Source organism: Amblyraja radiata, chromosome 28, assembly GCF_010909765.2.
Source record: "Amblyraja radiata isolate CabotCenter1 chromosome 28, sAmbRad1.1.pri, whole genome shotgun sequence".
In the NCBI taxonomy this organism is placed as follows: Eukaryota; Metazoa; Chordata; class Chondrichthyes; order Rajiformes; family Rajidae; genus Amblyraja; species Amblyraja radiata.
The window spans coordinates 19,300,343-19,324,771 of record NC_045983.1 but is presented as its reverse complement, the minus strand read 5'-3'; the positions used below and the strand labels follow the sequence as shown (position 1 = coordinate 19,324,771).

Sequence of the window (24,429 nt, the reverse complement as noted above, 5' to 3'; positions counted from 1 at the left end):
CAGTTAAAACGGGACTGTATCTACAAACCTTCACCCTATGTAGCATGGTTCAAGTGATAGATTACACACTTGATACATGACGCTGAGATGGGTGTGTAAAACAAGCAGGTGCCGAACCCCATACTGTTTTATGTGCTGTGGTGTAGATTACATTCTCAAGTTATATCAAATCAAGGAGTGGAATGTATAAAGGGAAGAATTAAATGTAATATAAGAACAGTCTTTATATTTGATCACCATGCAATGAAATCAATTATAAGTGCTCATTAAATGCATAAGCAAGGAAATATTACACTGGCTTGGGGAAAGAAAGAGCTGTTTGATTTCCGGCTGGCTGAACGTGGTTTATGAATTCAGTGGCTCTGCATCATTGACACCCATCGCACGGTAAGTCTTTGTGCTGAACTGTTCCCTGGGTAACAAACGTCCACAAGTCGGAAAATACACACGCGATTTGTGATCCACACCTCTTCCGTAATGTAATGAATAGCATCATCCAAAGCACATAAGACTGATAAGAAAAAAACTATTACTGAAAGTGGGGAGATGAAGTCCTCTCTCGTTCATAGGAATGAATGTCAGAACATCGTTAGACTTCTCAATTTAATAATATTATGTGAGCTCGTTCGTGTTGCGTGGTGTCCGTATGCTGGGACTTGAGAAGCCGGGGACAACCTGTCTACATTTGGGATCGACATCAATCGAGTTGTGCTCAAAACTTTGTACACTTTTGCGAATTTAGAAATCACATTTTATATCTGTTTTTCTTTATAAATGCACGAGTGAATAGAACGGAATCAAAATACAGTTCAGCAGGGAGATTGTGTCAAACTATTGATAACGCAGACACGAAGGCTCCTGTAAGAAAAATTCCACACGTGTCTCATCTGGTTTTAGCACAGAGACGATAGGGGAGAGGACACAGGATAATTCCGTATTTAGCTTCTCTGAAGTTCGGCCGCGGCTCGTTTTCCGGGAGAAAGAAGGTGAAGTGTTGGAGCAAGGACGTGAAGAAGATGAAGAGCTCCGTCTTTGCCAGCTGCTCCCCCAAACACACACGGTGACCTGTGGGGTGAGGGCAAGAGTGGTTAGTGACCCGAGAGAGGGACTGGCAGGGTCACACTGACTGAACAGGAATGAGTTCCTACATATTGCTGTCCCACTGCTGTACGATTGTGGTGTGATCAGATCCTGAAGATACGGAATTCCCACTCTGACTAAAGGACCTGTCCCACTGTGGCGACCTAATCTGCGAGTTTAGAAGAGTTTGCACTCGATTCAAACACGCAGCATGGTCGACACGTGGTCCTAGGAGGTCACTGTAACTCTCCTTCATGCTCGAGGGAAGTTCCCGCATACTCGCAGCTTCAGTTTGATCGAGGAAAATTTTCCGTGAGTAAAAATTGGTTGGCATGGTTCTTTTGAACTCGTAGCGCAGTGGAGTGGGGTCACTAGGCAGTCGAGGCAACCGTAGGCAATCTCCTTTGCTGACCGGGCATTTTACTTGGCTCATTGGAGTTTTCAGAACCAAGGAAAACCGACCGGTAATGTTAAATGCCCGCTACTTTATTAAAAGTTGACTGGCTTCTTAGAAGTGTCTCCACTCCTTCTCCCCCCTCCTCTCCCCTTTTCTTTGTTTTGAAGCCATTTGTTCCCTTTTGCAAACAAAAAATGACTTTCTTTAGCACTTGCCTAAAATTTGGGGTAAATGAAAATTCAAAATACCCGAGAAATCTAAAATAAAAAAATGGAAATGCTGGAAACATTGGCTGAAGAAGGGTCTCGACCTGAAATGCCACCCATTCCTTCTCTCCAGAGAACCAGAGTTACTCCAGTATTTTGTGTCTACCCTGGAAACACTCAACAGGTCGGGCAGCATGTGCAGGTAGGCTAACTGTTAATATTTCAGGTGAAATTCCCTTCTTCAGACTGGGATAAAGCAAGGAAAGAGATGTTTCTGCTGATGTTTTGTGCATTAAAGTCAGCCCGGGGTTCTGAGGGCCAGGGGCAGAAGTGTCCATTAACTCCTCTGTACCCATCTCAAAACTTGAAAGAACTTTCTCTTTTCTATGTGGATTTCTTAACCAACCACTAGTGCACATGTCACCTCTCTCCAACTCTCCCAATTCCTTCATTTGGTTTTCCCGATTTATGTAAATAAATCCAAATATGTACTTTCTTGTGCCAAGAGCCCGTTGAGAACCCCCCGGACATCACCGACTAGGATGTGACTGGGCACCCTCACCTCCTGACTCGCCTCCTCCACTGAAAGATGGATGGAACTGGGCAACGACAGCTGCATCTCATGGCACATTTAATGATCCGTGGATCCCACATTACCTGCAGAGAATGGGATGAAGGCCTCCGGTTTCACAAAATTCCCGTCCGAGTTGAGGAAGTGTCCCGGATTAAACTGATGTGGAGTCAACCAAATGTCTTCATCAAACAAGGCCGAGGTAATGTTTGGAATGATCGTTGTTCCCTAAAAATCATTAAGGAGACACATTAGTCAAAAATACATTCATCGCAGGCCCTCAGAACTATTAAGAAATGTATTCTGGATGAGAATTCTTGACTAGTCCATAATCTGCAGTTCTGAAGAGATACATAAAATGCTGGAGTGATTCAGCGGGACAGGCAGCATCTCTGGAGATGCTTCTTCAGAAGGGTCTCGTCCCAAATCGTCACCCATTCCTTCTCTCCAGAGATGCTGCCTGTCCCGCTGATTTACTCCAGCACTTCGTGCCTATCTTCGGTTTAAACCAGCATCTGCAGTTCTTTCCTACACATCAGCAGTACTGTTTTCATCATAGTAGTCTAATGGCAATAAAGCCACACCATGCCTCTTTGCTTAATGCTCCATCTTATTTCCCAGGGTTTTTAGCTTATTAGATCAGAAGATCACACAGATGCTCCTACTATCACCCATCTGCTACCCACAGAAGAGGTACCAATACACATAATAAACAGCAGAGACCTTCCCTCAGGGCAGCTCACTGACCGGCCTGTAGTCACTCTCCCCAGCTTTCTATTTAGCTTGGGCAGCTTACAGCCCAGTGGTATGAAAATTGGTTTCCCAAACTTCAGGTAACCCTGGCATTCCCTCTCTCTCTATCCCTCCCCCACCCAAGTCACACTAGCTTCTCGTTTTCACCCAACAAACAACTAACAATGGCCCATTTCCTTTATCATCGTTACTTTTTTGCATATCTTTCATTCATTATTCTTTATCTCTCTACATCATCGTCTATATTTCTCGTTTCCCTTATCCCTAACCAGTCTGAAGAAGGGTCTCATCCGAAAACGTTATCCATTCCTTCTCTCCAGAGATGCTGCCTGTCCTGCTGTCTTACCCCAGCTTTTTGTGTCTATTCTAGGGGTTTGGAAGGTCTGTTCGAGGCTGCAGGCTTCACCAAGTGCGGTAGGAGGAGGAGCAGCCCTTCAGAGAATAATCTGGGGATTTGGGAATGTGTAGAGCTAGCTGCTAGAAGGTCAGGATGTGGTGGAAGGCAGTTTGAGGAAAACTTTAAGGGGCAAGAGAGAAGGAAGTGAATGAAGGGGAAGGAAGTGGGATCAAGAGTAGTGGAACTGAGGGGGCAGTTGATGGGAAGAAGTACAGAGACTTGGGAGGGATGGCGGGAAGAAGGTGAGAGAGGCAAAGCATGTGTTTGTATATACGTTTAATTGTACCTGCACACTGATGAGTATGTTCGTGCGAGTGCTGTGGAGCCCAGCCTCCAATTACCTGCTACCTCCATGTCACTAGACTAGGACCTGACTATGCAGCTTGGGAGGTAGATAGTGCGTGGCAGTGACCCCACAAATAAAGAATATACATTCATCTATCTTACACTTCTCAGAATTGAAGTGGAGACAAGTCACCCTATTTCGAGGTACTGTGCTAGAAGATATCAAAAACCCAACCGTTCCCTGAAAAATTATGAAGATGTTACAACAGCAAATGTCTTTCAACAAAATCAATTGAGCAGGAATTGTGCCTTCAGACATGGACATTGGAATTGGCATTGTTGGTAGGGACATGTCTAACTAACAGGTATGTCACGATATGTGAATTATTTTCAGGTAACTAGTGTGGGGTCATAGTTCTCGGGTTTCAACAATGTACAATGTGCAAAGAAGTTTTGTTATGTTGATTTCTAAGATAAAGGGCATGGGCAGCACGGTGGCGCCAAGGTAGAGTTGCTGCCTTACAGTGCCAGAGACCTGGGTTCGATCCTGACTAAGGGTGCTGTCCGTACAGAGTTTGTAGTTCTCCCCGTGACCTGTGTGGGTTTTCTCCGAGATCTTCGGTTTCCTCCCACACTCCAAATACGTACAGGTTTGTAGGTTCATTGGCTTGGTGTAATTATAAATTGTCCCTAGTGTGTACAGGATAGTGTCAATGTGCAGGGATCGCTGGTCGGTGCGGACTTGGTGGGCCGAAGGGCCTGTTTCCGCGCTGTATCTCCAAACTAAACAGTTACGAAGAAAGATTGAGTGGGTTGGACCTACTCAATGGAGTCTAGAAGAACATTGGGTGATCCCCACAGAACGCCTTTCTGATATGGCTTAGCCCTGTAGCTGCTGACAGGATGATTCTCACCTGAGAGGGTTGGCTCTCTCCCAGAGAGAGGACGAGTCACTGAATATATTCAGGAGCAAGATGGACTGACTCTTGATCTGTGAGTGAGGCAGGCTGGGAAGTGGAAGTGAGGCCAACGTCAGAGCAGCTCTAATTAGCTGATCAGCAGAGACCACAGGCCTAGATCTACTGCTCTTCCTCACACAGTGGAGACGACTGCATGTGCAAGATAACTCTTGATCGTACCTTTGGGATGGTGTAACCCATGACCTCAGTGTCTCTGTACGTTTGATGAGGCAGTGAAATTGGACCAATATTTCCTAAGCGTTGGGTTTCGTGGATAACTGCGTTAGTGAATGGCATTTTCTCACGGTCTTCCAGCTTTGGCTTCTTCCCGTTCCCAATGACCCTGTCAATCTCCTCATGGACCTGGGCTGCAGGAACAAAGCAATAACTCATTGTGAGAAACTTTGTTTTTATTTCTCACGGTGAGCATTTTGGCCCGCTGAACATTTTGAATGTAAATTTGCACGACTTCTTTCATGGCTCTAGCTTTGCTACCGGAAAAGTGCTTTTTAAGAGTCGGCATTGTTGCAATGTAGGGGAGCAACTTCCAAACAAGAAGGTCTCACAAACAACACAGTGAATTCGGGAATAACTTTGAAATAGAAGGTGGACAGGGCTTCAGTTTGCCACTTCATCCAAATGATAGTGCAGCTCTCCCACAGTCATCCGGTTCTCTGCACAACCTTTGGAGTGGGTCTCAGATCCCAAACAGAAGGAAGTGCTTTGGACCTCGATAGAGGTGCATTTCCAATGTTTAGTTTAGCTTAGAGACACAGCGTAGAAACAGGCCTTTCGACTCGCCGAGCCCGCCTGCGATCCCTGCACTTTAACACTACCCTACACATAGAAACATAGAAAATAGGTGCGGGAGTAGGCCATGGCCCTTCGAGCCTGCACCGCCATTCAATATGATCATGGCTGATCATCCAACTCAGTATCCTGTACGTGCCTTCTCTCCATACCCCCTGATCCCTTTAGCCACAAGGGCCACATCTAACTCCCTCTTAAATATAGCCAATGAACTGGCCTCAACTACCTTCTGTGGCAGAGAGTTCCAGAGATTCACCACTCTCTGTGTGAAAAATGTTTTTCTCATCTCGGTCCTAAAGGATTTCCCCTTTATCCTTAAACTGTGACCCCTTGTCCTGGATTTCCCCAACATCGGGAACAATCTTACACACTAGGGATAATTTTACATTTATACCAAGCCAATTAACCTACAAACCTGTAGGTCTTTGGAGTGTGGGAGGAAACCGAAAATCTTGGAGAAAGCCCACGCAGGTCTTGGGTAGAACGTACAAACGCTGTACAGACAGCACCTGTCGTCAGGCCCTAACCCGGGTCTCTGGCACTGTAAGGCAGTAGCTGTCCCACTACACCACCGTGTTGCACCACTCAGCTTCGTACGAATGGTGGGGAGAATGAACCAAATTTAATATAGGATTATTGTAAATGGATGTTTGACGGTTGGCATAGAATCAATGGACCAAAGGGTCTGTATGACTCTGTAAGTCTAATAGGATACAGTTTTCTTCTGAAAACCAGATTGAGTGAATCAGGTGATTGACGGAGTTGGCTTGACTTGGACACAAGAGCAGCTGGAGCTACTTACACTGCACATCAGGATGGAGCACCATGAAGAGCAAGGCCCAGAGCAGGGTGGTGGAGATGGTCCCTGTACCTCCAGTAAAAATGTCAAGGATTGTGCCGATCAGATTCGATTCCAGGAAACTTGTCTTGGGGTTGTTCTTATTCTAAATGCAAAAAGAAAACACAATTAAACAAATTGTCAGCAGGTGCAATGCATTCCGGAGGAAGGCTCTGTTGCGGGGAGGGTTTTCAATGGGGTGTTTCCGTCTGCAGCCACATCCGCCTGCCACTGGACGCTGCAAAGGGTAAGAAGGTCTCCCATACCCCTGAGCAACCACGGCATGATGGCGCAGCGTCTGAGTTGCAGCCTTACAGTGCTTGCAACACTGGAGAGCCGGGTTCAAAGTGTGCTGCCTGTATGGAGTTTGTACGTTCTCCACGTGACCTGCCTGGGTTTTCTTTGTGATTTTTCAGTTTCCTCCCACACTCCATAGACGTACAGGTATGTAGGTAAATTGGCTTGGTATGTGTAAATAATGCATGTAGGATGTCCCTAGTGCATCCAATTAAACTAAATTAAACCACTATCTATTGTCTGCCAAGGCCTGCTGGATCTCCTAGTGGCTAACCATTTGAACTCCTCTTCATATTCCCATGCTAACTTTTCTGTCCTGGGCCTCCTCCATTGCCAGAGTGAGGCCACATGCAAACTGGAAGAACAGCACCTCATATTCCCCTAAAGTAGCAATGTTACAAAATTTTGAGATTTTAAAAATCAAGTCTGTAATTTATCCCATCAGATAAAGCATAAAAATAAGTTTAATTTGACACCTAATTCACTTTCATATCTCAAGTATTTAAAAAGTTATGGCCATTTTCATACTGGGAAATGAGCATCTTGTTCCCTATTGATTTTCTATGGACATAACAAAAAAGCTGTGATCGTGAACAGTCAAAAGCCCATAACTTTCTTAAAAATTAAGAGAACTGAATGAAATTTTCAGTTATCATAGATTGAAGCATTCTGAAACAAATATAAAATAATCTTACTTGGATGACCTGAAATTAAAGCATATAATTAGTTAGTTACCTAATTGTAGCTAATTTCAGACTTCAATTACTAGATCTAAACATCTATCCATTTCTTAATAAATGATTAACATTTTTAAATAGCCTAAATGTCCAAATAATATTCACAAATAATTCACAATAAAACATGATTTTTAAATCTCATTTACATTAATTTATAGGCCAAATGGAAGGAATTTAGTGTTTAATTGCTGTAAATAAATGCCCATTTAAATCAGCTTTCCAGTGGGTCCCTGTGGAACGCGCTGGTTTAGAACGTTCACATTGCGGTAGATTTGTGCCCCAAATGCCGAGAAAAATACTGCGCGATATAATGGGCCCAAATTGAGCTACTCGCAATATTAAACTTTGTATAAAGGGACCTTTAGAAGCCCTTTTTAATGTAAAAATATACAACCTAACTTCTGCTATTTGCTTTATGAGACGCTGCGGTTGCTGGCGGTCGCGGGTTTAGAGATTGATTTTTAAACTACTATAACTATTATTCAAGGCCTTCAAACCTAATAATAGCTTTTGCGACGGGGTCTTCCAGCGATTTTTCGTTAATAATTAACTAGGCTGAACATTTTCGATTGGAACAGCTTAGAGAAAATCGCGTTTTAAACCCGCCCCCTCTAAACGGCGCCAAAATCGCTCACACCCTCAGCAGCAGATCTTCAACGACGCTTCAGGTAGGCTTTGCAACATACCTACCTAAAGGCACCTTACAACCTAACCATAAGCACATTGACCTCCAATTTTAGGTAACTAACCTGCAAATAACCTATTTTTTATGTTTCCTATTTTTTCCTTTTTCCTTTCTTTCCTTCCCCCCCCCCCAACCATTTCTCCCCTTTCCCCTCCACTTCTATTCCTTCCTCTAGTTTCACAATTCACACGTCTTCCATCCTTATCTCACATTTTTGTCTTTTCGCCTCTAGCCTCTGTCAAACGGTCTGCCTATCAAACCTCCCCTCACCTATATCCACCTATCACTCGCCAGGCTTTACCCTGCCCCCACCTCTCTTCCCCCTCCTCAGCACAATCAGTCTGAAGAAGGGTCCCAGCCCGAAACATCACCTATCCGTGTTCTCCAGAGATGCTGCTTGAACCACTGAGTTGTCTGAAAAAGGGTTTCGGCCTGAAACGTTGCCTATTTCCTTCGCTCCATAGATACTGCTGCACCCGCTGAGTTTCTCCAGCACTTTTATCTACCTTCGATTTTCCAGCATCTGCAGTTCCTTCTTAAATACTCCAGCACTTTATGACTCTCTATTGTTTCAGCTATTGCACTGGTTTTCTCTGGGAATTCCTGGAGTTTAACCTGGTTGGCAGACTGCACCCCCTGGTGACTCAGTGCATGTACTACATGCCCAGTGGGGACCAGAGAGAACATTGTTTATTTTTTTCATTTAGTGATACAGCATGGGGCCTTGTCAAAGGCTTTTTGAAAGTCCAGATGGCTCTACCTCATCCATTCTACTTGTTACATCTACTTGTTCAGTGTTCTAGGACTTACATTAAATATCAAAAATATAACTGTATATGCTGGAAATCTGGAAATTAAAACAGAGAATGTTGGAAACACTCTGCAGGTCAGGCAGCATTTGTCGAGGGAATAACAGAGTTAATGTTTCAGAGTTAACTTATCAGAAACTTGCAAAGTTTCCTTTACATACCTTCTCATGCTCTGCCAAAAACGCGTCAATGATGTCCCTGGACTCATTTGCGTCCCATGTTTTTTTATGTTCCGTGACTATTTCTTGTAAAAAATGAATGAGTTTGTCGTGATATTCAAATATTTTATGGTGTGGCCCCGGGAGGTGATGAATAAAAGGGAACGTGTTGAACAACTGCAACAAAAACAGGGTTTGAAATATTCCTTCACCACCTTGTGTAAAGAATGTAAACAATCATTCACCACACCTATTAAAAATTCAAAGACAGAATCTGCATTTTCTAGAGCCCTCCTGGCGATTACCCATATGTATACATAGTGTGAATGACAGAGCCCTGGGGACAGCTGTTGGACAGTGTGACCCTGAAAGTGCTGTCACAAGCAGAATGGTGAAGAATGTGTATGGCATGCTTGCTTTCATCATCAGCCAGGGCATTGAGTACATCGTTTGACAGCCGTACAAAACATTGGTTAGCCTGCTTTTGGATTATGGTGTGTAGTTCTGGTCACCAATTTGTAGGAAGGACAAATTGGTGACCAAATAAGGAAGAGAGGGTGCAGAAAAGATTCACATGCAATATTATTAGTACTGGATGGATTGAGTTATAAGGAGACACCACATAGTCTGGGTTTTTTTTCTCTGGAGTGAAGTTGGCTTATGTTTATAAAATCACAGGGAGCATGGAGAAGGTAAATGGGCACAGTCTTTTTCCCAGGGTAGGGAGGTCTAATGAGTCAAGAACGAGTGTTTTATTGTCATATGTCCCTGATAGAACAATGGCATTCTTACTTGCTGCAGCACAACAGAATATGTAAACATAGTACACTGTAAACAAAATGATAAACGAGAGGGAAAAAAACCCTCAAAAAACAAACAATAGTAGGATTAAGGAGGATATAGGTTTAAGGTGAGAAGGGAAAGATGTACAGGGGATCTGAAGGGCAACATTTTCACAGATGGTGGCGAGTATGTTGAATGAGCTGCTAGAATTAGCAGCAGTGGCAGGTACAATTACAACATTTAATAAACATTTAGAGAGGTACAGTATATGGATACAAAAGGTTTAGAGGGATAAGGAACCAATGCAGGCAAAAGGGACTAGTGTAGATAGGCATCCATGTGGGCATGGACGGGATGGGCTTGTTTCCGTCCTGTTAAACTCCCACCATATACACATGTGCTGTTACACTTGATATAATGCAGGAAAACATGGAGTTAATCACAATATTCATGAAACAAATTACAATATCATGTGTTCATTTAGTGGGTTGGTTGAGTAACTAAAATAACTAATCATAATTAATTGCGCTATTAAAGTAATTCATCAAGTTTTAGTCACACTGTTGAACACCAATCGAACACCAGCATTCTGAACATTGTAATGGGAAATAGTCATATTGAAATCCCTGAATTTGCCTGCCATATCTACATGACCTCCAGCACTCCGTACTTCTCTGCATTCCTTCCGATTTGGAATCTTGTACTTCCTTATTTTTCTTTGACCACCATTGGTGAGTGTGAGACTTTCCGTTTCTTTTAAATTAATGATAATGTTGTATTCTTGTTCTTAGATTATATATTAGGGAGAGCAGTGAGAAGTTCAAGTAGAGGTACAAAGAGCCTGGGTGGAGTGGTTTGAATGTGAAGGAATGGAAAAGGTTTGGAGAGGATTTACGAGGATGTTGCCAGGACTAGAGGGTCTGAGCTATAGGGAGAGGTTGAGTAGGCTGGGTCTCTATTCATTGGAGCGCAGGAGGTTGTGGGGTGATCTTATAGAGGTGTAAAAATTATGAGAGGAATAGATCGGGGAGACGGACAGAGTCTCTTGCCTAGAGTAGGGGAATCAAGGACCAGAGCGCATAGGTTCAAGTTGAAAGGGAAAAGATTTAATAGGAATCCGAGGGGTAACATTTTCACACAAAGAGTGGTGGGAGTATGGAACAAGCTGCTGGATGAGGTAGTTGAGGCTGGGACTATCCCAACGTTTAAGAAACAGTTAGACAGGTACATGGATAGGACAGGTGTGGAGGATAATGACCAAGCGCATGCAGGTGGGACTGGTGTAGCTGGGACATATTGGCCGGTGTGGACAAGTTGGGCCAAAGGGCCTGTTTCCACACTGTGGTAGTCACTCTATGACTGCCCCTGTTTTTGATTTACTTCAGTTATTCAGGCGGCACGGAGGCGCAGCGGTAGAGTTGCTGCCTTACAGCGAATGCAGCGCTGGAGACCTGGGTTTGATCCCGACTACGGCTGCTGTCTGTACGGAGTTTGTAACATCTCCTCATGACCTGCGTGGGTTTTCTCCGAGATCTTCGGTTTCCTCCCACACTCCAAAGACGCACAGGTATGTAGGTTAATTGGCTTGGTAAATGTAAAAAAAAATGTTGCTAGTGTGTGTAGGGTAGTGTTAATGTGCGGGGATCACTGGTCAGCGTGGACCCGGTGGGCCGAAGGGCCTGTTTCCACGCTGCATCTCTAAACTAAACTATCAGTTTCAGGCCCGTGCAAAAAAGATAGAATACTGCTCTACCACTTTCGGTCTTTGTGGCAGGACTGTTGGGCTCAGGATGAATCAAACACTCTCCTTTTGAGGAAATTATCATTCTAAGAATTTCCAGTAATTTTTTGTTTAATTTCAGATTTTTCAATGTCTCAATGTTTTTGCTATTCCCTTCTCTAAAATGACCAACAAAAAATATCTGATAAAGCTGCTGTATCAATACCAGCACTTTCGCCAGGACAGCTATCTCTAATACCTACGAAACCTAAGGAAGTGTCTGAAGAAGGGTCTCCACCTGAAACGTCACCCATTCCTTCTCTCCAGAGATGCTGCCTATCCTGCTGAGTTACTCCAGCATTTTGTGGCTTCCTCCGAACCCAAAGTTGCCTCACCTGACCCCAAAAGGTACCATCCATTTTGAGACTTTCTTCACTGATGTGGAGAAATTCAAGGAATTTTTGATCTTGATATTCAAAGCGATGTCCAAAGGCAATTGAGCAGATAATATTTGAGACTGCAATGTGTATCCTGAAATTTGGATCAAAGGCGAGACCTGAAACAGCAATGACAAACCGTGAATGTTCCAGAGTAAGTTTTAAATGTAAGCCATATATGCTTGGAAATCTTTCAATAAACTGACTGCACTGAGAGGTAAAGCAACTGATGACTGAACTGTAATTCAGGTGCCGTTCACCAATCCTTCAGCCACCCCAAACAATTCAAATAAAAGGTTCAACATGACTTCCCTGATTTTATATGTTGTGCTTCTAAAGATGAAGTTCAACACTTTCTCAATGCGACACGGTGGCGCAGTGGTAGAGTTGCTGCCTTACAGCACTTTCAGCGCCGGAGAGGTTCGTTCCTGACTACGGGTGCTGTCTGTATGGAGTTTGTACCTTCTCCCCATGACCACGTGGGTTTTCTCCGAGGTATTTGATTTCCTCCCACACTCTAAAGATGTACAGGTTTCTAGGTTCATTGGCTTTGTATAAATGTAACTTGGACTTCCGGTGGCGCCATGCTGGACTAGCAGTCGCAACTTTTAGCTCCGCTGCTGTAAAATCGCGATTTTTCGCGTTAAAATCGGGTCTGGAGGTCGGGACCAATTCAAAAACTCACCGGAGCCCCGGGACGTCGCGCTGATGACGTCATCAATAAGCGCTGCGATTTAAAACGGAGGATAAAGGATTTTAAATGAAAAAACCGTCTTCAGCTCAGACTGCTGAAAACCCAGAAAACTGAAGAACAGACCTCTGAAGTGGATTCTGGAATGGCTACGAGAGCCAAGACTGAGATGGCTACTAAGGAGAAAAATGAAATGGAGGAGATAAAGAACTCGGTAAGAGAACTGAGAAAGGATATTGAGGCTGGAAACTCAAAAATGATGGAAAATATTAATGTTAAATTGATGGAAAATATGTTGAACATTAATGCTGGTAATCAAAAAGTTATTGACTGTATTGGCATTATACAAAAACGAATTGAGGATGTGCATGAAGAGCTAATGGGGAGAATTAATAAAGGGGAAGAAGAATCTAAGAAGAATCTAAGAAGAAGTTTGAGGCTGTGCATGTAATTGTTTCTTCACAAGTAACTGCAATGAAAGACATGGAAACAGTTGTTGATCAAATGGCTGAAGATATGCAGGGAATGAAGTTAGAGCTAGACAGCCTCAAGAGTCAACTGGCGAAAGTCTCAGATAAATGTCTTGATCTCGAAGCTCTCTCAAGGCACCAAAATTTACGAATACTGGGAGTAACTGAAGGAGCAGAGGGAAATAACGCCCGTGAGTTCACTGCCAACTTAATCAAAAAGGTACTCAATTTACCTGTGGAACTGGAAATTGAAGTGGCACATCGAATACCTAGATTTAAGCCAAGATCACAAGCAGATCCAGCCCACCCACGACAGATCATAGTCAAACTTCGGGACATTTCAGCACTTGAAGAGCTGATGAAAAAAATCAAATATGGAGTGAAGATGACCTTTGGAAACAACACTATCAAACTCCTCCGGGATTATCCCTATGAGATCGTGCAAAAGAGAAGAAAGTTCGCGCAGACAAGACAGATTCTTCATGGATTTAAAGATGTCAGATGTGGCGTTTTTTATCTGGCCAGGATGCGCATTACTTTCAAGGAAAAAGAGAAAACTTTCACTAATTCGGACGCATCTTATAAATATGCCCAAGAGATTGTGGCAGAAACAGAAGATTAATCAAGGCAGCAGGACGATATGGACAATTTCTTTCCTTTTATTACTTCACAGAGAACACCTGAAGATAAGGGAAGAAACACTATTCTCTAAAAGTTTAAAATGGAAGAGCATTTCCACGTGCGCCGGTCTAGACACCTTATCTCCTTTGGACGCTTTGGAATTAAACTCAAGGACATTCTTTGTTCAAAATGAAGGAAAGACTGATAAGCAACGCAGAGACGAACAGCAGAGCCGAATGTGGAAAACATCACAAGGACAAATGGCGGTTTAAGATCTTAAAACAGCTTTACAAAATATAGAGAATTAACAATAATTAACAATACTAATACAGAAATATAAATGGAAACTAACCTGAACTATATAATGGGCAAAATGTAATAATGTGCTAAAAAGACTGACTAGCGCGTATATAGAGATAACAAATTTTAGAATTAAAGTAGATAATACTGAATGTTTAAGTGTTATGTAGTTTGTGTGGGGAAGGGAGGAGACTCAGGCACCTGGCATAATTCCAGGAGCCTGTTTCTGGTTAACCCTTACAGCTAACAGCTTACTATTATCAAAAGTATAACTAATTATAAATAATTAGTAGATGAAAGTGTTAGATAAATAAATCTCACAGTAGCTGAACACAGATCTGATAAGTCTGAATGAAATATATATATATATATATATATATATATATATATATATATAGTGTAATTCGGTGAAATATAATTGATTTTGAGATGGTACCGCCCTCCTAGGTTTAGAGTAATAAAAGGAGCGGAGCTAATTGTACAACATCAACTTCGGAAGTCGAATAGATGTCGAATCCCACAGACGCGTGGGACACGCACTACAGTGTCGAATACTTCAGACACTGTAATTTTACTTGTTCAATTTTTTTTTAAATCACAATATGTCACAACTATGTGTTTTTTTTTTCAAGGAAAATCGCAAAAGTGATCTACCAAGGAAGTTAGTAATATAAACGCCCCCCAAATATCCAGAGTCCTGAGGTATGGATGCACCGTAATAAATAAGGGTATTAAAATCAGAGTAAATGCAAGATGATAAACAAAAGAAAATGGGAGGAATCACATTGTGTAGCTGGAATATAAGGGGTATTAATGAACCAATTAAAAGGGGCAAAATACTAGCTCAGTTGAAATCATATAACTCAGACATTACTTTTCTACAAGAAACGCACCTTAAACATCAAGATCAGATGAGATTGAGGGTGAATTGGATAGGCCAAACATTTCACTCCTCATATACTTCGAAATCCAGAGGCACCGCAATCATTATTCGCAAAGGAATACCATTCAAATCAAAGAACATTATATCAGATAAGGAAGGGAGATATCTTATAGTTACAGGAGAGATCCATGCTACGCCAATCACTTTGGTAAACATATATGCGCCCAATTTTGATAATCCTCAATTTTTTAATAAAATCCTGAATACAATGGCAGAATTTAACTACCAAAATGTTATAATTGGAGACTTCAACTGTGTTTTAGATCCATACTTAGATAAATCGATGCAAAAACAAAGAGGTAATATGAAATCTAAAACTAGTGAACTCTTAAATACATATATGAAAATACAAATATAGCAGACGTCTGGAGGATCGCGAATCCGACTGGAAGGGAATACTCATTTTATTCAATGGTACACAAAACATACTCACGTATAGACTACTTCCTAGTGGATACAAAACTAATCCCTTATACTATGAACCCTAAATATCACACCAATACGATTTCAGATCACTCCCCGCTAACTTTCGTTCTAAAATTAGAAGGAATGTCTACGAACAAATCGTTCTGGAGGTTTAACTCGCAAATTTTGAAAGACCCACAAGGGAGTATATATCTAAAAAAACAGATGGACCTATTTTTTGAGACAAACGATACACCAGATATATCCCCCACGCTATTATGGGAATCCTTCAAAGCATTTATTAGAGGAGTCATTATCTCGTATCAAGCTTTTCAAAACAAAAAGAATAAGAATGAACAAAGACAATTAGAAGAACAAATCAGACAACTAGATATAGATAATGCTAAAGATCCAACTATGGATAAACATAATAAAATTTTAATACTGAAATTTAAGCTAAATAAATTATTATCAGAGAAGGTTATAAGATTATTCCAAATTACAAAACAAGAACATTTCGAATTTGGGGATAAACCCCATAAACTTTTAGCACGCCAACTGAAAAAACAGGAAAAAGATCATCCAATTTTAAAGATTAAATCAGATAGAGGGGAATTATTAACACTACCTAATGATATCAATAAAAGATTTGCTCAATTTTACAAGAATTTATACACATCAAAAACGCTAATAGACAATAATAAAGTTTCAGAATTTTTGGACAATTGTAACCTTCCAAAACTAGAACTGAAGGAACAAGAGGAACTGGGAGCACAAATTACATCTAAGGAAATAGAAGACACAATAAACACACTTAAGAATGGAAAAACACCAGGACCAGACGGATTCAGTAATGAATTTTATAAATGTTTTTACGACATAGTTACACCACGTCTACAGAAAATGTATACATACGCTTTTAAAGAACAAATCTTACCTGAAACACTAGTATCAACGATCACATTAATACTTAAAAAAGATAAAGATATAGAAGAACCAGGCTCATATAGAGCTATTGCTTTATTAAATACGGATCAAAAAATATTAGCGAAAACACTAGCTAGGAGACTAAGTCAATATGTTAGTAAATTAATAAATGAGGATCAAACGGGATTTATACCTAAGAGACATTCATTTAATAACCTGAGACGTTTGCTTAACATAATGCACTCTCACAAACCTCAAGAACAAGAGTTATCTATCATTTCATTGGATGCAGAAAAAGCGTTTGATCAAGTAGATTGGGATTATATGATTAAAGTATTGCAAAAATTTCAAATGGGAGAGAACTTCATCGCATGGATAAAATTATTATATAACAAACCCACGGCTAGAATATTAACTAATAATATACTATCTACGAATTTCCAATTAACAAGGGGCAATAGACAAGGATGTTCATTATCACCGCTGTTATACGCTCTGGTAATTGAACCTTTAGCTGAAAAAATTAGAACACACCCGGATATTTATGGTTATAATACAAAATATTCAAATAACAAAAAATCCTTATATGCAGACGATGTATTACTGTATATCACAAAACCCCAAATCAGTATACCAAACATATTAAATCTAATTGTGGACTTTGGATCTTTCTCAGGATACAGAATAAACTGGAACAAAAGTGAAATTATGTCGATAAAACCGAAAGACTCAACACATCTCTTGAAATTCCCCTTTAAAATAGCCACAGAAAAATTTAAATATTTAGGAATTGAAATCACTAGAAACTATCACGCTATGTTTAACGCCAATTATAGCCCCTTATTTAAGAAACTAAATAATCTAATCAAATTCTGGAAAACGCTCCCGATGTCTTTAATAGGTCGAATAAATGCTATAAAAATGATCTTCTTACCACAAATCCTATATTTATTTCAATCAATTCCAATATATCTTCCAAAAAAGTTTTTCAAAAAACTAGACTCAGACATTACAAATTTTATATGGGATTATAAATCTCACAGAATACAAAGAGCACACCTTAGTAAACCAAAAGAGATGGGTGGTCTAGCGCTCCCTAACTTTATGTACTATAATTGGGCAGTAAATATTAAAAATATGATTCACCTGCTGGACAATTCTGCCCAGCAGGTGGACTGGATTGTAATGGAGAGAGAGGACTGCTCTCCATGTAATACAGGAGCGACTCTCCTCTCACCAATGAATCTGAATAATAAAAATTATAATAAAAATTCAATGATACATAGCACAATTAGAACTTGGAAACAAATAAAACAGAATCTAAAATTAAGAAATCTATCTCTTTTAATGCCAATAGTCAATAACCCGTCGTTTAAACCTTCAATTATAGATAAATCATTTACACAATGGGAAAGAATGGGAATCAAAACGCTCGGAAACTTGTATGAATTAGGAAAATTATTATCATTTCAACAATTACAACTGAAATATAATTTGAAAAATAATCAATATTTTAAATATCTTCAAATCCGTGACTATCTGAAAAAATACACAAAAGACTCATAACATGTCCCCAGACTTATTGGTTGGATGAAGCCATAAAGACAAAGGCTGAATCAGCAAATCTAATATCATACTTATACAACATTATTTTAAATATAGAAATACCTACAACCGATGGTATTAGAAGAGACTGGGAACAAGAACTAGCTATAAAAATTTCAAAAGAGAGCTGGGATAAACACTTACTATATGTGCATAAATGCTCGATCAACGTACGACATACTCTAATTCAATATAAAACATTACATAGACTATATTATTCAAAAACTAAAATAAATAAACTTTTCCCCAATGTCTCACCCATTTGTGATAAATGTCAGTCACAAGAAGCTACCATAGCGCACTCTTTTGTTTTTTGTATAAAAATCCAAAAATTCTGGAACGAAATATTTGAAATCTTCACAAAATTATTTAAAATAAAACTTGTACCAAAAGCAGAATGGATCATTTTTGGAATATCGGAAGGTAACCTCGAATTAAACGTGTTTCAAAAGAACTTACTTAATTACGGGCTAATAATGGGGAAAAAAAGCTTATACTCAAATTTTGGAAAAATGCTCCAATACCAACAATAAAAATGTGGATTTCAAACATGTTCGAAACACTACACTTGGAAGAGATGAGACTCCTCCTAGCAGGCAAAGCAGACCACTTCCAAAAGACGTGGTCTGCATTTATGGAACTATTACAAGCATAAGGTGCAATAGTAATTTAAAACATAAATGGTACCAGGATCTGGTAACGGGGGGTATAAAATATATATATTTTTTAAAACACGGTTGGTATATCCTTTTTTGCGGAGTTTTGTGTTACAATAGAGCGATTGTTTTTCCTTTTTTTTTTCTTTTCTTTCTAGGGTCTTATTTCCTTTCTTTACTTCCTTCTCTAACTTCTTCCCTAAGGGACATTTTTTCCCAACACTTTCCTGCACCTTCACGATTCTTGCTCACTTTCCTTACTTCTTTTATTTCTATCTTTTTTAAAGCTCGAAAAACGAAGTGGTACAACAAATGTAATAAGATATATCTGATGTGTATTATTGTAATTTACTGTACTTCTAATTTTTATTTTTAAATAAATAAATAAATAAAAAAAATAAAAAATAAATGTAACTTGTCCCTAGTGTGTGTAGGATAGTGTTTAAATATGCGGGGATATTACTCTTATCTCCCACAAGATGCTATGCTATACCGGCGCATCGCAGCCAATGTAGAGCGCAGGGCACGGAATGAGAACTGTTGTGAAAAATGGCAGATCGACTGTCGGAACCTGACGTCCGGGTTGGGTCCGAACTGGGATGTCTGGGACCGAAGCTGGAATCCACGAGGGAATCCACGAGGTAATCTTCGGTTTGGACTAGCTGCAGCCTTCCAACTCAATATCAAATTCTCCAAGTTTAGATAGCTCAATCTTTCTTTATGTCTGTACTGGCTATGTCTCCCAGGCTCAATTCTCTCCTTGTTTATTATTTCTACTGCCTGGTCTGCCGGGTTTGACCCACATCCCTACTATTGGTAACACATTGCACAAACCCAAATCCTAACTGCTATTCCTACTGCTACATTGACTCTTCGAGAAATATTCTCTTTATTCTACCCATCCCTCCTTAACTTTCCATGTCACTGAAAACCAACATGTTTTCTCCCTCTCTCCCAGTTCTGTGGAAGAGTTCCAGACCTGAAATATTGACTGGCGACATGAGAGACAGCAGATGCTGGAATCTGGTGCAAAAGACAAACTGTTGGAGAGACTCAGCAGGTCAGGCAGCATCTGCAGAGGGAAATTGGCAGTCTGAAGTGACCAGCCCTGAAACAACAACAGCCAGAAGAAGGGTCCCTATACAAAACATTGTCCGTCCATTCCACCTGCATATACATTACTGCCTGACCCACTGAGTTCCTCCAGCAGTGTGAATTTATGCTGAAATATTAACTTTCTCTTTTCATTGATACTGTCTATGTCTTTTACGGTATTGTTATAGAAACATAGAAATTAGGTGCAGGAGTAGGCCATTCGGCCCTTCGAGCCTGCACCGCCATTCAATATGATCATGGCTGATCATCCAACTCAGTATCCTGTACCTGCCTTCTCTCCATACCCCCTGATCCCTTTAGCCACAAGGGCCACATCTAACTCCCTCTTAAATATAGCCAATGAGCTGGCCTCAACTACCTTCTGTGGCAGAGAATTCCAGAGATTCACCACTCTCTGTGTGAAAGATGTTTTTCTCATCTCGGTCCTAAAAGATTTCCCCCTTATCCTTAAACTGTGACCCCTTGTCCTGAACTTCCCCAACATCGGGAACAATCTTCCTGCATCTAACCTGTCCAACCCCTTAAGAATTTTGTAAGTTTCTATAAGATCCCCCCCTCAATCTTCTAAATCTTATATTTTCTTTTCTTTTGTTTTTCTTCATTCTTCCCACCAGAATGTCATATCTTTCAAGTTCCTCTTACATGAGAGTGTTTGCAGAAACAAATAGCTCTCAAATCCACACCAGTTGAGGAGCCTCTAATTTCCCGAGAAATCCCATTTCATTACCTTTTTCCTCTTCAAATGCTTTATTCAACATTTCTGCTTCTTCTGCAATTCGCAGCTCCAGCGATTTTTTCCCCAGTCCAAAGTTTCTCATTACGGAAAGTGAGAATTTTCTCTGCTCCTTCCACCAATGGCCATATCTTGCGAAGGCAATACCTGCCGGGAACAACAAAAATGATGAGGACGCAGAGAAGCACAAAGAAGTAAGATGTTTCTCCCCATTGTAAGGGATGTAAGTTTAAGGTGACGAGGACGGAAGTTTAGAGGGACCGAAGGAAGGACAACCTCTCACCTAGAGAGTGCTTGGAATTTGGAATGCGTTAATAAGGGGCTGGTACATATTGATAAGCATTTAAGATGTACCTCGAACCACCAAGGCCTACACGCCTTGTAGATTCAAGATACATTTTAAATGTTGATTTATAATTAACTCGAGGCTAATTCGTTCAAGAACTCCAGAGCTTCACCTGAATCCTGCCTGAGTTGTCAGGGCCAACAACTTTCAGTGGCATAAGAAGAGGAATACGCAGGAAGGAATATGAGCAGCATATTGATTTACAGGTTGGCTTGGTTGGCCATCCCATTTTGTCTTCCTCTCTCATTTTAGTGAAGAGTAGTAATTCACAATTTGTCATCACAGATGTACCAGAACAGATTCCAAATATCCTGCTATGGTGATGAGAATCTTGTTTACTTAAACTGAAGTGCTGCTTCATGCAAAACTCACTGAGGTATGACTGTAGCATTGCAGAGACGTTTATATCCAATGCCAAACATTAAATCATTGAACAACTCAAAGTGATTTATTTTGCACACCAGGGTAAAGGCAATTATAGAGAGTTTACGAGGATGGAGTCTCCAATATAGAGTCAAGTTTTATTGTCATGTGTCCCAGTTAGGACAATGAAATTCTTGCTTGCTGCAGCACAACAGAATATGTAAAGATAGGACACAACGGGAGAAAAAAGGTTCAGTGTGTATATATACACATGCACACATACTCAATAAATAAACTAATATAAACACATAAACATTCATACTCATTTTCCCTGTTCACACAGAGACCAACCCCTCAAGCCACAATGTTTAGAGTGCGTTGATCATGGACAGAAACAGCTAAAGTCAAACAATTGCTGACTCTCTGCCTGGGGAAGTTCACTCACTTGGAGCCTAGTTCACACTCACCTCCTCCGGTCCTCTCAATGAGCTTCTTATATATTGGAAGGACTGGCCGGTCCGCAAAATCTTCAGATTTTTTCACCAGCGCCTCTTTCAGGGTTTTGTAGCCGCTCAGCACCACCACGTTTGTCCACCCAAAGTCTAAGCTCATCACATCGCCATACTTCTCCCGCAACTGGACGTGGGGAAAAGATGGGCAAAAGCACGAGGCTGTTATTGTAACTCACTCTCAGAGGTCAAATGCAACATTGAACAGAGAGAGCACAGTCGCAAAGTTCTCAATCAGATCCCCCACACTGGTTTGTTCAGTCCCCGTGGTCCTGTTGGTACTGAGCTGCTGGGAGCCTGGCTCTCCAGTGTAGGCGATGACAAGATGTCAACTATCTCATCGGGTCACTCTGACAAGGAAATGACTCGGAAATTGTGCTGTAAACCCCAGGACAAAATTAGCACAGTGAAGGAAGGGTATATTGTTCAAGAATTGGTCAGAAAATGATGTACCAACACGGATCTAACCTTGAGCATGAAACAAGTTGGCATTCTGGTAGAGTAGCAGTTTGATGAATTACATGTTAAGTAACATGGATGACTGTTAAGTAACTAAATGGTTGAGTTATTGGTGGAGTGGTGCCAGCTGATACTTGAAAGAGATAAAATGTATATGGGCAAGAGAGTGATTACATGCCAAACAAACCTTTAGAGTTTCAGTCATCAGAAGATAAATAGAGGTATCTTGCTGTTCTGTCCTTCAGTGAATGATCATTTTAATGATTGATTACAGAATTGTGAGAGTCATGGCCTGCAGTAAGGAGCAAAGAAAACCTTAAAAACATTGGAGAAGAAACTGTATAAAAGAAGGGCTGTCAGAGACACTGGTAGTGACAATTTTGTGGGAACACCTTTGCAGGAAGAGGACCCTAATAGCCCTGTCTCACGGTGCGAGTCCACCCACGAGTGAAATAAAAAATCTAACTCATGGTTGTCTATGAGATTCCAAGTTTATGTTCACGAGCTTCAACGAGTTCCCACGTGTATGTCTAAGTTTGCCGTTTACTTCTCATTTCTGCGATGTACCAAGTTCCTCTCCCGAGTTACCAAGTTCCTCTCCCGAGTTACTCTTGAGCCAACAACGACTACCGACGTGTGGAAAAATCATCACATGGATAAAAATGATGTCATGCAGTTTTTTTTAAACTACAAAAAGCCTCCCATGACCATGGACAGAACTGCTCCGATGATCAGCTTCTCCGTGTCTCTTAGATGTAGCTGCATTCTTCTCGGGGACACCGCTCGAATTTCAGATTCTGCTCAGATGCGTTCCCCACATAAATGAACGAATTGTGACAACCCATTCATTTGTTTGCAAACTCCAGCCACAGGCAACGTACCTCGTATTTTTTCCAAGGGCGGCGCAGTGCGTAAGTGACATGGTGATGTCTTGTCATGTAATTAACCGCTGTGTGTTTGCAAACAAAAAAAACAGGCAGCTTTTAACCTTTTATCAAATTGTTGCCTATCATTGCTACAATGCAATCAATGGCATTTAAAGTACTTGCTGTCAAAAAAAGCACAAAACGTAAAGGTGTTTAAGAAACGGACTGCTGGAAAAACTTCAAAGCTTTTGTAAATCGATTAAGTTCAGGTAGAAGTTAGTGACAAAATTGTCACTACCAGTGTCTCTGACAGCCCTTCTTTTATACAGTTTCTTCTCCAATTGACGGCGGCGCGACTCACCCGTTGCAGCGGCCCCTACAGCCTGTCTGTCTTTTTTTTTTTTTTTTGTCTAGTTAAATGTAGTGTTTGGTGTTTTTTAATACTGGTTTTAAATGTGTATATGTGGGGGGCAGGGGGAAACTGTTTGAAATCTCTTCCCTGTCTGGGAGACCCGACCTTTTCCCTGTCGGGTCTCCGTTGTCGTTGGGGCCTAGCACCGTGGAGCGGCCTCCAGCCTGAACGACCCGGGGGCTCGGGAGACTGCGGAGCTGCGGCCTACTCACCATCGTGGGGCTGGCCGGCCTCGGGATGTGGGGAGCAGTGGTGACTGCTGCTGAGACTCGACTCCTGGGGCTCGGAGGCTCCAGCAACGCAGCCGCAGGTCCGGTGGACTGGGACATCGGGAGCTCGCGGGTCTGGGGGGAGAGAGAGACCGCTTCCCGGAGCTCCCGCAACGCGACTTCTCCAGCCCGTGTCGCGGGGTTGGAACGACCCGGAGCGGGGTCATACATCGCCCGGCGCGGCTTCATGGCCGTGGGACATTCCAGCGCCCGCCGGGGGCTCCAACTTTGTGACATTTAGACCGGGAGCGGGGCCGTAAATCGCCCGGCACGGCCTAAAATGGCCGTGGGACTTATCATCACCCGCCTGGGGCTTCGACATCGGGAGGGACATGGAGAACAGGGGAGAGAAAATACTTTTGCCTTCCATCACAGTGGGTTCACTGTGATGGATGTTTGTGTGAACTAAATTGTGTGTATGTCTAGAAATTGTCTTTGTTTGTATGGCTGTGGAAACAAAATTTCGTTTGAGCCTCACTGAGGCTCAAATGACAATAAAATTGTATTGTATTGTATTGTATTGTATTGTATTGTAAGTTGAACAAAGATTTAAATCCCTGAAAGTTAGGTTTCTTAACACAGGATAGATGTTCTGCCAGACGTGTCGGTTGCCTTTCCTTCTGTTCTGTTTACGCGAGGCTGCTGAGGTCTCAAGTGAGTGGACCCAAGGCCGTCCCCGTGGTGTTGTATACAAATAAAGAAGGGTTTGGACTTCAGTTTTGGACTCAGTGGTTTTTACTGAACCAGACTAGGGAGAGAGTATTAGATCCAGAATCAACACCTCTAGCTGTTTCAGTTTCAAATCTGGCATCTTCC

General features: G+C 41.4%; 1 protein-coding gene across 3 annotated transcripts in view; it reads right to left on the bottom strand.

Annotated features, from left to right (window-relative positions):
- Positions 1-198: 198 nt before the first annotated feature.
- LOC116988938 (cytochrome P450 2D6-like) overlaps positions 199-24,429 on the bottom strand; it is a 160,972-nt gene continuing 136,741 nt past the window's right edge. For all 3 annotated transcript variants that reach the window (XM_033045982.1, XM_033045981.1, XM_033045983.1), the window contains exons 9-16: positions 20,384-20,536; positions 11,881-12,041; positions 8,986-9,159; positions 6,261-6,402; positions 4,829-5,016; positions 2,341-2,482; positions 765-1,065; positions 199-688 (exon numbers count right to left, since the gene is read on the bottom strand). In XM_033045982.1, coding sequence (XP_032901873.1) covers positions 884-1,065; positions 2,341-2,482; positions 4,829-5,016; positions 6,261-6,402; positions 8,986-9,159; positions 11,881-12,041; positions 20,384-20,536 — 1,142 coding nt within the window. In that variant the 3' untranslated portion in view covers positions 199-688; positions 765-883. The remainder of the gene's footprint in view (positions 689-764; positions 1,066-2,340; positions 2,483-4,828; positions 5,017-6,260; positions 6,403-8,985; positions 9,160-11,880; positions 12,042-20,383; positions 20,537-24,429) is intronic.